This window comes from Belonocnema kinseyi, chromosome 7, assembly GCF_010883055.1.
Source record: "Belonocnema kinseyi isolate 2016_QV_RU_SX_M_011 chromosome 7, B_treatae_v1, whole genome shotgun sequence".
Classification (NCBI taxonomy): domain Eukaryota; kingdom Metazoa; phylum Arthropoda; class Insecta; order Hymenoptera; family Cynipidae; genus Belonocnema; species Belonocnema kinseyi.
In genome coordinates this window covers 38,570,474-38,585,266 of record NC_046663.1, presented here as the reverse complement: position 1 = coordinate 38,585,266, position 14,793 = coordinate 38,570,474, and the positions used below count along the sequence as shown (strand labels likewise).

General features: G+C 25.7%; 1 protein-coding gene across 3 annotated transcripts in view; it reads right to left on the bottom strand.

Annotated features, from left to right (window-relative positions):
• LOC117176817 (RNA-binding protein 45) overlaps positions 1 to 14,793 on the bottom strand; it is a 56,471-nt gene that overhangs the window by 26,176 nt on the left and 15,502 nt on the right. For all 3 annotated transcript variants that reach the window (XM_033367138.1, XM_033367136.1, XM_033367137.1), the window contains exons 3-4: positions 10,571 to 11,367; positions 1,758 to 1,987 (exon numbers count right to left, since the gene is read on the bottom strand). In XM_033367138.1, coding sequence (XP_033223029.1) covers positions 1,758 to 1,987; positions 10,571 to 11,367 — 1,027 coding nt within the window. The remainder of the gene's footprint in view (positions 1 to 1,757; positions 1,988 to 10,570; positions 11,368 to 14,793) is intronic.

Genomic DNA, 14,793 nt, shown 5'->3' with positions numbered 1-14,793 from the left:
CATTGTCGGGAGCCCTGCGCGTTCTATTTTTTTAAACCGCACTTACAACTATGTTTGGTGTTGTCATTGTTGTTCCCACGAGAAGCTAGGGAAAGGGGTTGGTCCATCCTTGTAGAGCCCCGCATGCAAAGATAAGGCTGCTTACTCTGAGAGGTCGCCCGGTATCCCAGAGCCACCGTTCTAGACACCTCACCCAGGTGCCATTCAGCTTTCGGCACGGTTTTCACACCTCCGCTTGGGGGTTAATTCCTTCGGGACCACCCCTGGACAATTTTCCGCGACTGCCTATTTATTTTTGTAACCATATTCAGCAGAAACCCTTGGTACAGGGACCCTCTATACGCAACCCGAGGACGCGTTCGATGGCTTTGTCATAGGCCCTTCAGTTTGATTCTAGAGGAATCAAAACCGAACCGAAGTGACCCAGCTTTCGCCGGGTACGAAAAAAATTAGCGTTTTAGACTCATCAGTTGTTCCCCTCCACGGAAATCTTTAGTGAAATCTTTAGTAAAATATATAATATTAAATATAAAATATTCCAAATCTTTTTGAATTCTTTTGAAATATGTTAAAATTTTGGTAAAATCTTTGTAAAATGTTTTGAAATATTTGTGAAATGTTCGAAATCTTTGTAAAATCTTTGAAGTCTTCTAAACAAATTTGAAACTGTTTAAAATCTTTGAAATGTTTAGAAACCTTCATGAAATTTTTTAGAAATCTTTGAAATATTTGTAAAATCTTTCTTTAATGTTTGTGAAATATTTAGTATTCGTTTGAAACTATTGAAATTTTTGAAATCTTCTAAACAAATTTGAAATTATTAAAAATCTTTCAAATGTTTTGAAACCTTTATAAAAATTTTAAGAAGTTTTTAAATATATTTTTGAAATCTTTTGTGCTCATTTGAGATCAATAAAATATTCGAAATCGTTTTGAATCTTTAAAAATCTTTTAAATATTTAATAAAATCATTGAAATCCTTAAAATCCTTGTGATATGTTTTGAAATCTTTTGAAACCTCAAATGTATAAAAACCTTTTGAAAATGTTTGAACTCTTTGAAATCTAGTGTAATATATCCTTTTTGAAATCTTTGAAATTCTTTAAATCTTCTGAAATCCTTCTAAATGCTTTGAAATATTTGAGCAGTCTTTCTGAAATTTTTTGTATTCCTTTAATCTCATTAAAATATTTGTGAAATATATCTGTATTTCGTTTAAAATATTTGAAATATTATGAAATCTTTGACATCTCTTCCTAAAATATTTAAAATCCTTGAAACCTTTTGAAAGTTTTAAAATCTTTGTGAAATATACGAAATCTTTGTGAAATTTTTGAAATCTTGTCTACACGCCTTTTTCAAATCCTTGAAACCTCTTTAATCCTTTGAAATCCCTCGAAAACTGTTATAAAAAGAAAAGAAAAATTCAAGATTTCCATCTTTTCAAGGTTTAACCAAAATTCAAGGAGAATTCCAGGTTGTCAAGTTTTTTCAGATAAGCCGGGCACCCTTTTTCGCCAATTAGCGAAAAAGTTCTAAAATATTTTACAAGGAAAAGTACAGAAACAGTCACACCATCGGAAAATTGTGAGAAAAAATGGTCTTTAGAGTCAATTTTTCTAAATAGAAGCAAAATAGTGTCATCGCTCAAAAAAAAAATCAAATAATTTAATAGAAATTTCAATGTGCAAAAATTGAGTGTGAATAAATATGAAAATTATTATACCGTAAATATTTTTATTATGATTGATTCATACCTCGATTGCTTTATTCGCGCTTTCGACACTCGCGTACTTTGCGTAGCCGCAATTTTTTCCTGGCAGCATATAAACGTCGATGAGGTTCCCAAATCTACAAAAGGCGTCCTTCATCGCGAGAATTGGAGGAACAGGTGGGCCGCAAACGATGAAGCACCTTTTCGCGACATCTGCGTCAATACTGGCCATTGATTGCGCGGGCGGAAGTTTAAGCAGCGACGTGTCCAAAGCTAACAAATTAGAAAATACATAAATCCAGAGAGCATTATTATTATTTTTTTTTTTTTGGTTTTTGAAAAAATGCCACGAACCCTAATTTTTGTGGCTATGCTTTGACAATTTTAATTCAACACTAAAAAAATAGTTTACAATTTGAAAAAAAAAACATTAAAAGTCGAATAATGTATCATTAGAGCTTTATTCTGAGAAAAATTTTAATTAATAGCGTATGAAATGAAACAATTTCTCATTCCGTAATTCCGTATTCGAAATTTAAATTTTTTTAAATGCAAGCCTTAACAGTTGAAAATTATTAACTCGGAAATGCTTAAAATCGATTAATTTCTAATTTAATTATAGTCTTCACACTCTTTTCCCTATTCTCCTTTTTATTGTCACAAATTCAACTGTTTTGTTGAATATTGGCAGTTTTGATAAAAACATTCTTCCTTATGGATTGAAAACTCATCTTTTATGGTGCAAGTCATATTTTTTTTAATTAAACATTCATCTGGCTTGGATGAGAATTGACTTTTTTTGTTGTCTTTTTTATATTGAAAACGATCTATAAATTCAACTATTTTGTTGATAATGCAACTGTTTTTCGTTGCAATTTAATCTCTTTACATTTTTTTAACTAATTTAAAATTTTCCCATTTGGTTAAAAATTCTATTATTTTGTTGAAAAATCATCCTTTATTGTAAAAAATTCAATTTTTTCGTTAAATACTCGTCTTTTTGGAGAAATAATTGGTCTTTATAAATTGAAAATTCATCTTTTAACTTGCAAAAGTAATATTTTTTTGGTGGAAATGTCATCTTTCTTGGTTGACAGTTAAATTTTTTGTTCAAAATTTTAGTGTCTCCTAAGAAATTTGTCTCTTTAATATGAAAAATCAAATATTTTGTTAAAAATTTATTTTTTTCATTGAACAGGATCTATTAATTCAACATCTATTAATTGTGGAACATTCGTGTTGTTTATTAGAAAATTCGTCTTTATAGATTGAAATTTCGTCTTTCTTGGTTGAAAATTGACTTTCTTTTTGAAAATTTTACTGCCTTCTAAGAAATTTATCTCTTTGACATGAAAATTCAAATATTTGGTTGAAATTTGATCTTTTTCTATTGAAAACGATCTATTAACTCAACTATTTTGTTGATAATGCCATTTTTTTCGTTGAGATTTAATCTGTTTAAAGTATTTTTATCTAATTTAAAAATTTCCCATTTGGTTAAAAATTCAATTATGCTGTTCAAAAATCATCATTCATTGAAAAAAATTCAATTCTATCGTTAAATATTCGTCTTTTTGAAGAAAATATTGGTCTTTATAGATTGAAAATTCATCTTTTTTGGTTGAAATTTGATTTTTTTATTGAATATTCGCGTTTTTGGTTTTTTGTTGAAAATTTTACTGTCTTCTAAGAAATTGGTCTCTTTGACATGAGAATTTCAATATTTGGTTCAAATTTGATCTTTTTCTATTGAAAACTATCTAAAAATTCAACTATTTTGTAGATAATGTAACTGTTTTTCTTTGGGGTTTAATCTGTTTCAAAATTTTTTAACTAATTTAAAATTTTCCGATTTGGTTAAAAATTTAATTATTTTGTTAAAAAATTTTCCTTTATTGTGAAAAATTAAATTATTTCGTAAAAATTTCGTCTTCTTGAAGAAAAGATTGGTCTTTATAAATTGAAAATTCATCTTTTTCGGTTAAAATTTGACTTTTTTATTGAACATTCGCGTTTTTTATCAGAAAATTCGACTTTATGGATTGAAAATTCATCTTTTACTTTGCAAAAGTAATATTTTTTGGTTGAAATTTCATCTTTCTTGGTTGAAAATTGAGTTTTTTGTTGAAAACTTTACTGTCTTCTAAGAAATTTGTCTCTTTCACATAAAAAATTCAAATTATTGGTTATGTATATTATTGATATGTATAGATTGAAAATGAATAGTTTTTGGTTAAAATTGGACTTTTTTGTTGAAAATTTGCGTTTTTTATTAGAAAATTCGACATTCTGGATTGAAAATTCATCTTTTAGCTTGCAAAAGTAATATTTTTTATTTGAAATTCCATCTTTCTTGGTTGAAAATTGACTTTTTTTGTTGAAAATTTTACTGTCTTCTAAAATATTTTTATCTCTATGACATGAAAATTGAAATATTTTGCTAAAAATGTATCTATTTTGATTAGAAACGATCTATAAATTCGAATATTGGTTGATAATGCAACTGTTTTTAGTTGAGGTTAAATCTCTTTAAAATTTGTTTACCTGTATAAAAAATTTCAATTATTTTCTTCAAAAGACATCCTTTTTTGTAAAAAATTTAACTGTTTCGTTAAATATTCATCTTTTTGTATGAAAAATTCGTCCTTATTGATTTAAAAATTCATCTTCCTTTGTTGAAAATTCACTTTCTATGTTGAAAATTTAAATGTATTAGAAAAAATCGTCTTTTTGGTATGAAAATTTTACTTTTTAAAAAAAAATGATCTATTTTTTTGAAAATCCTTCTTCGATGACTGAAACTTCTACTATTTGGTTGTAAACGCTACTGTTTGGTTTAAAAAAATAGATTTTTTTTTAATTCAATCATTTGGTTTAAAATTCAATTGTTTTGTTCAAAAGTCATCTTTTTTGGTAAAAAATGCAACTGCTTCGTTGAAAATTCGTCTTTTTGGATAGAAAATTCGTCCTTATTGATTGAAAATTAATTTTTTTCTAAAAGAAAATTCGTCTTTTAAGCATGGAAATTTTGATTAAAATCACATCCACTGTTCAAACTATTTTGTTCAAAAATATAAATCCACGTTATCATTTTCAATGCTCTAAATTGAAGAATCAATCAATGAATTTAAAAGTTTTCAAACTTGAACGATTACATTTTTTATAAACCAAACACTTCTTAAATTGAGAGTTAAATCATTATTTTAATTTTAAATAGTTTAAAAATCCTTAAAATGCTTCAAAGTTTTATTTCAAAATCTTGACAAATCTACATGTTGTTTTACATTTTATGAAATTAAAAATTTTTTTCAGAACTTAACATTTTTCTAAATTATTCGCATTTTTTCTACAATTGAAAAAATCTTGCAAGCTTAAAAAATTTTCTTGAAAATCTTCCACATTCATTTTTCATCATTTTGTCAATCTTTTTAAATATTCTCTTGAAATTAATTTTTCAGAATAAGAAATAATTTTCAAATCTCCTACAGGAATCTTAAGGAAACAATTATTGAAAAAACTTCTTAATTTTTTATTCGAAATCTGCAAGAATCTGTATTTTGTTTTAAATTAGCCTTGATAATTAAATTTTTATAAATAGAAAAATTGTAACTTTCAAAGTTTAGTTTTTGTTTAATATTTGAATATTTTATTTATAATTGCTGATTTTAAATGAAGACAGATATTTTTAAATATTAAGTAATGATTTTTTTTTATTTAATATTTTTTAATTGAACCATTTAAAGATGGAATATTTTCGACTGAAACAATATTAGAAATTTAATAAAAGCCTTTAATTATAAATATATTTTTTTCAATTTATTTTGAAATTGAAAATATTTGGTAAAATTTCCATTTGAACTTATTCCGAATAGTCTAGTAAAATCAAATGTTATTAACTTTTAAATTTTTAACGTACAGTACAATTTGAAAAATCATTAATTAATTTATATTCACCACTGATCAGCTAACATTTTTTAGCCAAAATCTTCGAATTCAAAAGCTTCTAATTTTTAATGGTTCAAGTCTTTGAAACTAAATTTCGAAATTCTTTAAACTAAAATGAATGCTAAAAAAATAAAATCTGAAATATAATATTTTTAGAATGAAAGATTTTCGAATTACGCATTCTAAACAGAATAATATCATGCTAGGAAAAAAATAACAATTTAACTACTTATTTAAAAAACGGCTGAATTCGAAGTTGAACATTTTTTTTCTACAAATTTGTAAAATTCCCGGCAAAAAAAATAAAATCACTGTCATTTCCGAGTTTCATAAAATTCCCGGTTTTCTCGGTTCAGCGTGGTTCCTGTATCATTATGATTTGCTGAGATGGGGAACATTATTTTAGCCAATTAGCGAAGAAGCTACAAATACCTGTCAAAAGAAAGTAAAAATAGAAGAAAAAAACGATAGAATTAGCGAAAAATGACAAAAAATAGATCCATTATTAACTAAAAAAATTGATTTTCAACCAAAAATTGAATGGTTCAGTTTTCATTTTAAAAAAATAATTTAAGGAAATAATAATATTATCAAAACAGTACACTTTTCCACAAAATAGATAAATTTTTAACAAAAAGAATAAAGCTACATTTAAAAAATTAATTTTTTAATAAAGTGAATAAACTCTAAGCCAAGACATAGGGGAACAATTTTGTAATAAATTATTTTGAATAAAATTATTGTGGGTATCATATTAAGTACAATATGAAACGAATTTTAAACTGAAATGATAAAGGTTCATAAAAAAAATGCATTTATAATCAAGCGGTTCAACTTTCTACCAGGCATAGTTATTTCTTGATCAAAAAGATGGATTTTCAACTAAGAAGATTAATTTTCTACTAAAAAAGAATAAGGTGGTTTAATTTTTAATCAAGCATAGATAAATTTTCAACCCAAAAAATTAATCTTCAACCAAAAATATTGTTTTTTAAGGAATTGGTTAAATAGTAGTTGGATTTTTAATCAAAGAATGTGAATATCCACACAAAAATTGAATAGTCATTGAAAAGATTAGTTTTTAATAAAAAAAAAATTTTTAACCAAAAAATTAATTCTTTCAACAAAAAGATGAATTTTTAACTAAACTAATGAAGCTTCAAAACAAAAACTGAACTTTTAATAAAATAGTAGCTTAATCTTCAACAAAGTATAGTGAATTTTTCAACTAAGAATATTAATTTTCTATAATAAAAGTATTTCTTTTTAACAAATCGATTCAAACATTCAACCTAGTAGTTGAATTTTAAACCAAAATAAGATGAATTTTCAATAAATTAAAATTAATTAAAAAAATTACACTCTAATGCCAAAGATTTTTCCATTTGAAGTGATAAAAACTGAGAAATTATATACTTTTAAGCAATTTTAAGCTAGAAACATTAAAAATTAAACGATTATATATTTTTTTAAGCTGAACACAAATTTCAAAATTTTATTTTAAATTCTTGAAACATTGACATGTTGTTTGCAATATTTTTAAATTTTTAATTATTTAAAAAATGTTTTCAGAACATCTAAACATCTTTTAAAATTATTTGAATTTTCCCTTAAATTTTTGTTAAAATCCTTTAAAATTCAAAAAATGTCCTTAAAATCCTTTCAAAATTCTTAAAAAGCTTTGAAATTGTTTGTTCGAAATCTGCCAAAATCTATATTTGATTCCAAATAAGGCCGTGGACTATTTTCATTGAAATTTTAATACACATAGCCGTATCTTATCAGTACACGTAGACACTTCATTTAAATTATTTGAAATCATTCAAAATTTCAAATTAGTTTTAAATTTGTTCAAAAATTCTAAAAATTTCTTTAAATTTCTGATTTTTTCTAAGAATAACAGATCTTCAATTGTTATTTTGTACATCGAAATTCAATAACTTGAATTACAAACTAAATTTGTTTAAATAGAACAATTAAAATTGTAAAATTAAATGTTCAGTTTTGAATATTTCATTTTTAATTACTGATTTAAAATAAACAGTCCGATATTTCTAAATATTAATTAATTTCTCTTTTTCTTAATTGAAAAATTTCAAATTAAATGATTTTAAATGGAATATTTTTAGACTGAAATAATATTTGAAAAATAAAAACCTTTCGTTATGAATATATTATTTAGAAGTTATTTGAAAATAGTTTATAATGTTTCAATCGAGGTTTTACATTTGTTTAGCTAATAAGACTTTTTCATTTTTAAAGTAAAATTTAATTTTAAAAATCATGAATTAATTTATATTTACAGTTGATCAACTAAAAATGTTTTTTATCAAAAATCTTCTAATTTTTAATTCTATAAGTCTTTTTAAAAAATTAAAAATATAAAATTCCCGGTCAAAAAATAAATTCACTGTCATTTCCCGGTTTTCCAGGGTTCCCGGTCCAGCGGCCACCCTGAATTTAAATACCAACTACTAAATTTTTTTTATTGAAAATTGATCTTTTTTGGTTTAAAATTTAACTACTAGGTTGAATGTTTGAACCGATTTGTTAAAAAATACTTTTTTTTGTAGAATATTAATCTTCTTGGTTGAAAATTTCACTATACTTTGGTGAAGATTAAACTATCGCGTCCGAACGTGCTCGACCAGCGCTGGACGTCGGAGCGCGGTCACAGAAAAATCAATAACTTTTGAACTACTGCAAAATACAAACTTTTTTTTCACCAAAATTTTTGGAAGAGGTTATAGAATTTATTGGCACGTGGAAGAATTCTTTCACAAGCGGAGAAGTATAATTAATTTGCAATTGTTTAAAACAAGCGATTATTTAAACAATACAAAAAAATGTTTACTAACTAACAATTTTTTAGCATAAAATATACTTTGTAATAAAAGTTTTCATAACTCAATTATTGCATTTCTTGCCAAAACGAAAAAACCAAAAAAAGAACAAGGAGCCTAGCGATTCTTAGGAACAAAATTCAAGGTCTTTTGCAAGTTTTCCAGGTTAAGAAATCAAAATTTTGCAGTTCTCCGTTTTTTTTACATCAAATAATGAATTAAATACTAGTCATGCATGTAAAAAATGAGCCATTTCATTTTTTATGGGCCAAAAAATGTTTAAAAATGCTGAATCGTAAATAAACAAATTCTTAATTTATTGCCAACATGAGAAGTCTTTGTGAAATCTTTAGGAATATTTTTAAATCTTTGTAATGTCTTTGAAATCATTGAAATTTTTGTGAAATCTTTTGAAATCTTTGAAATAATTTGAAATTCTTGAAAATTTTTGAAAATCGTTATGAATTGTTTAAAGAAATGATTAAATCTTCTCTAAGTCTTTTGTATTCGTTTGAAATCACTGGAATATTTGAAAACTTTGTTAAATCTTTTGAAATCTTATAAAAAATTTTTATATCGTTTAAAATATTTGAAATATTTTTAAATCTTTAAAATCTGTTGCACTGTAACCCTTGTTGATATCTTTTAAGTTCTTGAAAGCTTTGAAATCTACGAAAACTTTGTGAAATTTTGTTTAATCTTTACAAAATCTTCGAAATGTTTCTTTAATCTTTGTTCGTGAAATATTTTCTGTTCTTTTGAAATTATTAAAATCTTTTCAAATCTTCTCAAATTTGTTGAAACCTTTGGAAATAATTTAAAAAAATTTTAATGTTTTGAAATCTTTGAAATCTGGTGTACCAAATTCTCTTGTTTGAATCTTTGAAATTCTTAAAATGTTTCAAAATCCGTAAGAATTCTTTGAAATACAAAAGAAATCTTTTGTAATCGTTTGAAATATTTTCGAACATTTTTAAATGGTTTAAAATCTTTGAAATAGCTTGAAATCCTTTTGAAACTTTTGTGAAATCTTTTGACATCTCCTAAAACAATTTGAAGTTATTTAAAATCTTTGAAGTGTTTTGAAATCTTTTGAAAGTTTTAAAATCTGTGTGCAATGTTCAAAATCTTAGCGAAATTTTTGAAATCTTCGTGAATTCGTTGGAATTATTTAAATTATTACAAATCTTAGTGAAATCTTTTGATATCTTCTAAACAATTTTGAAATTGTTTAAAATCTTTGAAATGTTTTGAAATCTTAGAAGTGTGGTTTAATATAACCCTTTTTAAATATTTAAAGTCTTTTGCAAGTTTTAAAATCTTTGTGAAATTTTTGTGAAAACTTTTTAACCTGGTGTACGCGCCTTTTTTTAATATTTGAAATCCTTGGAATCTTTCTGAAATATTTTGAAATGTTTATAAAATCTTTGTTTGGAAAATCTTTTGCAATTCGTTGAAGTCATTGAATTATTTGCAATATTTGGAAATCTTCTAAAATGTTTTAAAACCTCTTGAAATCGTTTCAAATTTTTGAAATCTTTGAAATCAGGTGTACTGAACCCTTTTTGAAATCCTTAAAATCCTTTAAATCTTTCAGGTTTTAAAATGTTTCTGAAATTGCTGTGAAATCTTTATTTGAAATCTGTTGTACACTCAAAAACCGAGTGGTCAACCCCTCCAAAAATCCGTTGTATGGCCATGGCTTATTCTAATTCTGAAATTGAATTAACATCGAAATTTTAAATTAATGATTTTTATCATTTCCAAGTTGAACACCTCAACAAAAAGTGCCTTGAAATATCTTCATTTATTATGTAATAAGCAAAAGATGAATTATATCTTGACGAATAAAAAAAAATTTCAGCAGCAAAATTTTTTCTAAACGAGATATTTCTTTCATAATAGGCTACAAGATTTAAATTACTCTTCGCATTTCGATAAAATTACTGTTTTAAAATAAAAAAGGCAAAAAGAAAGAATAATTAAAATTCAAGGTCTTCGTAAAAAAAATCAAGGAGATTTCCAGGTTTTCAAGGTCACTAGACACCCTGTAAAAGAAACTACTCACAAGATGCTGTCAATCCAGCCGCTTGGATTAAAGATGTCGCCTGTGCGATAGTTTCAGCAAGATGTACCAAATCTGTTCGGGCATTAATCAGATTTGACCCTCCAGGTTTCGACGAATTTTTCGATGTTGGATTGCCGCTTAAATCGGGTTTAACGATCATTCGGTGCCCGGGCGGATACTCAAATCCGTGAAACTTTTCGCGCGCATAGGCCGCCGCATTCGGATTTAAATAGGCCACCGACGCTTGGCCCCTTGGCATTCGATACCTCACGTCCGTCTTCAAGCTACAATAATCCAATCCCGGCACAATGTCAAACAATTTCCACAGCTGGTCCTGATTTAATGCCGGATGGGCAATCACTTGTAACTTCGTGTATCCTTCCGTGTTCTGATAATTCGTCGCAATCTCGAGACTCATGCTACTTTTTCCAAAATTTGAGGAACCATAGCCGCCACCGCCGCCAAGATTGTCGTACGAGACGGAGAGACCATTGCTGCTGTATTTTGAATCGTTGTGTTCAGGTTTTGGCTTTTTTGGCTCGGCAAAGACTGCTTTGTATTTACGGTCACACTCCTCAAATGCCTTCGCGGCACTCGAGACTTTTCGGAATTTCACGTAGCCAAAGCCTTTCGACTCGTTGGTATTGCGATCTTTCACGACTGTCGCATACTCGATTGCCCCAAATTTCGAAAACTCTTGCTGCAATTCTGTGTCGGTCATAGATTTCGGTAAGACGCAGAATAAGCGGACCCATCGCTCCTCCTCGTTTGTTTCACGAACCGATCCTTGATCCCGGCTAGAAATAATAATAATAATAATAAAAATTTTTTTTTTAAGAAGACGACAGAGCAGAGGAATATTTGCGCAATAATTGATGTCTTTGTGAAATCTTCTTAATATATCTGAAATCTTGGCGAAATATTTGAAATATTTTATAAATATTTAATAATATTTTTCAAATTATTAAAAACTTAGGAAAATCATTGAAGTCTGAGAAATCTTTTTAATCTATTCGAAAACTGTTCTTTTTGACATCGCTGGGAAAGCATTGAAATCAATAAATCTTTTTAATCTATCTAAAATCTTTGTGAAAGCTTAGAAAATCATTTCAATATTTGTACCTTTTTCGGAATTATTGAAATCTTTGTGAAATCATTGGTAAATCTTTTAAATCTATCCGAAATCTTTGTGAAATATTTGATAATATTTTAATAAACGATTGAAATATTTGAAAACTATCCAAAATCTTGACGACATATTAAAATTTTTTTTAAATCTTTGAGAAGTCATTAAATTTCTTTATCGAATATTTGAAATATTTTTGAAAGTGTTGAAATCTTTGACAAACCATTCAAGATTAAAAAATCTTTTTAATCTATCTGAAATATTTAAAATCTTAGGAAAATCATTTAAATCGTTGAAAAAATCTTCTAAATCTATCCGAAATCTTTGAAAGTTTTTAAAATCTTTGAAATATTTGGGAAATCATTACATTTCTTTGTCGAATATTTCGAATATTTGTGAATTTGTTGAAATCTTTGAGAAATCATTCAAGTTTATATGAAACCTTTTAAATCTATCTGAAATATTTGCGAAATATTTCAAACACTTTATAAATATTTAATAATATTTTTGAAGTTATTAAAATCTCTGAAAAAGCATTGAAATGTTTGGTATATTTTTCAATAAATCTTTTTAATCTATCTAAAATGTTTGCGAAATCTTTGTGAAAGCTTAGAAAATCATTTAAAAATTTGTAAAATACAAACAATATCTTCAAAATATTTAATAATATTTGTACGTTTTTCGACATTATTGAAATCTTTGTGAAATCATTGGTAAATCTTTTAAATCTATCCGAAATCTTCGTGAAATATTTGAAAATATTTTAAAAAACGATTGAAATCTTTCGAGAAATCATTCAAGTTTATGAAATCTTTTAAATCTATCTAAAATCTGCGAAATATTTCAAATATTTTATAAATATTCAATAATATTTTTGTAATGATTTAAATCTTTTAAATATAACCAGAATCTTGATGAAACATTTAAAATTTTTGAAAAATTATTAAATTTCTTTGTCTAATATTTGAAATATTTGTGAAACTGTTGAAATCTTTGAGAAACCATTGAAGATTAAAAAATCTTTTAAATCTATCTGGAATATTTAAAATCTTAGGAAAATCATTTAAATCATTGAAAAAATCTTCTAAATCTATCCGAAATCTTTGAAAGTTTTTAAAATCTTTGAAATATTTGGGAAATCGTTACATTTCTTTGTCGAATATTTCAAATATTTGTGAATTTGTTGAAATCTTTGAGAAATCATTCAAGTCTATGAAACCTTTTAAATCTATCTGAAATATTTGCGAAATATTTCAAATACTTTATAAATATTTAATAATATTTTTGAAGTTATTAAAGTCTCTGGAAAAGCATTGAAATGTTTGGTATATTTTTCAATAAATCTTTTTAATCTATCGAAAATCTTTGCGAAATATTTGGAATGTTTGTGAAAGCTTAGAAAATCATTTAAAAATTTGTAAAATACTAACAATATTTTCAAAATATGTCATAACATTTGTAAAATTTTTGTGAAATCTTTGAAATATTTTTAAAACCTTTTTCGAAATTATTGAAATTTTTGTAAAATCGTTGATAAATCTTTTAAATCTTTGTGAAATATTTGGTAGTATTTAAAAAAATGATTGAAATCTTTGGAAACTATCCAAAATATTTTTAATCTTTGTAAAATCTTTGGGAAATCATACAATTTCTTTGTCGAATGTTTGAAGTATTTTTGAAATCTTTGTGAAATCTTTTAAATATTTTTAAAACTTTTTTTGAAAGTATTGAAATTTTTGTGAAAAAATTGGTACATTTTTTAAATGTATCCAATATTTTTGTGAAATACTTGGTAGTATTTAAAAAAAAAGATTGAAATCTTTCAAAACTATCCAAACTCTTTGCGAAATATTTGTAATCTTTGTAAAATCTTAGGGAAATCATAAAATTTCTTTGTCGAATATTTGAAGTATTTTTGAAATTGTTGATATGTTTTAGAAATTATTCAAGTCTATGAAATCTTTTAAATCTATCTTTGCGAAATATTTCAAATATTTTATAAATATCTAATAATATTTGTGAAATAATTGAAATCTTTCAAGTACAACCAGAAACTTTATGAAATATTTAAAATATTTGGAAAATCATTGAAATCTTTATATAATATTTTAAAAATAGTTGAAATATTTGGAATATCATTGACATCTTTGTGAAATGTTTGGAAATGAATTAAATCTTTATAAAATATTTAGAACATTTTTTTAATATTTGATATATTTTTCAGTAAATCTTTTTAAACTATCTCAAATATTTGCGAAATATTTGAAATCTTTGTGAGGGCTTAGAAAATCCATTAAATATTTGTAGAACACTAACAATATTTTCAAAAAAATTTATAATATTTTTAAAAAATGTTTAACTTTGGTGAAATCACTGAAATCTTTGAAATATTTTTTCAACCTTTTTCGAAATTATTGAAATCTTTGTGAAATCTTTTTAAACTATCCGAAATCTTTGTAAAATGCTTGGTAGTATTTGAAAAAACAGATTAAAATCTTTGGAAACTATCTAAAATATTTTCGAAATCTTTTTAATCTTTGTAAAATCTTTGGAAAATCATTAAATTTCTTTGTCGAATATTTAAAGTATTTTTGAAATTGTTGCAATCTTTGAAAAATCAGTCAAGTCTATGAAATCTTTTAAATCTATCTGAAACTTGCGAAATATTTCCAATATTTTATAAATATTTAAGAATATTTTTAAAATCATTAAAATCTCTGGAAAATCATTGAAGTATGTGAAATCTTTTTAATCTATCCGAAATCTTTGCGAAAACTTTAACATCTGTTTGATATCGTTGGGAAAGCATTGAAATCTTTGTCAAATATTTGGAAATCTTTGCGAAATAATTCAGATATTTTATAATGTTTTTGAAAGGATATATTGAAAATCATATTGAAATTTGAGGTGAGTGGATTGTGGAAGTGTGTGGAAGGGTGTGGAGGTGAGAGATCTAATTGAGGGATTGTGAGATTGTAAAGGGGAGGTAGATATTTTTGGAGATTTGTGACAGGGTGGGAAGACTGTGTTGACGGATTGGTAGTAGCAGGGTTGGGTAGCGACAAAGAAAGGCGTGACAGGTAACAGACAGCGACGA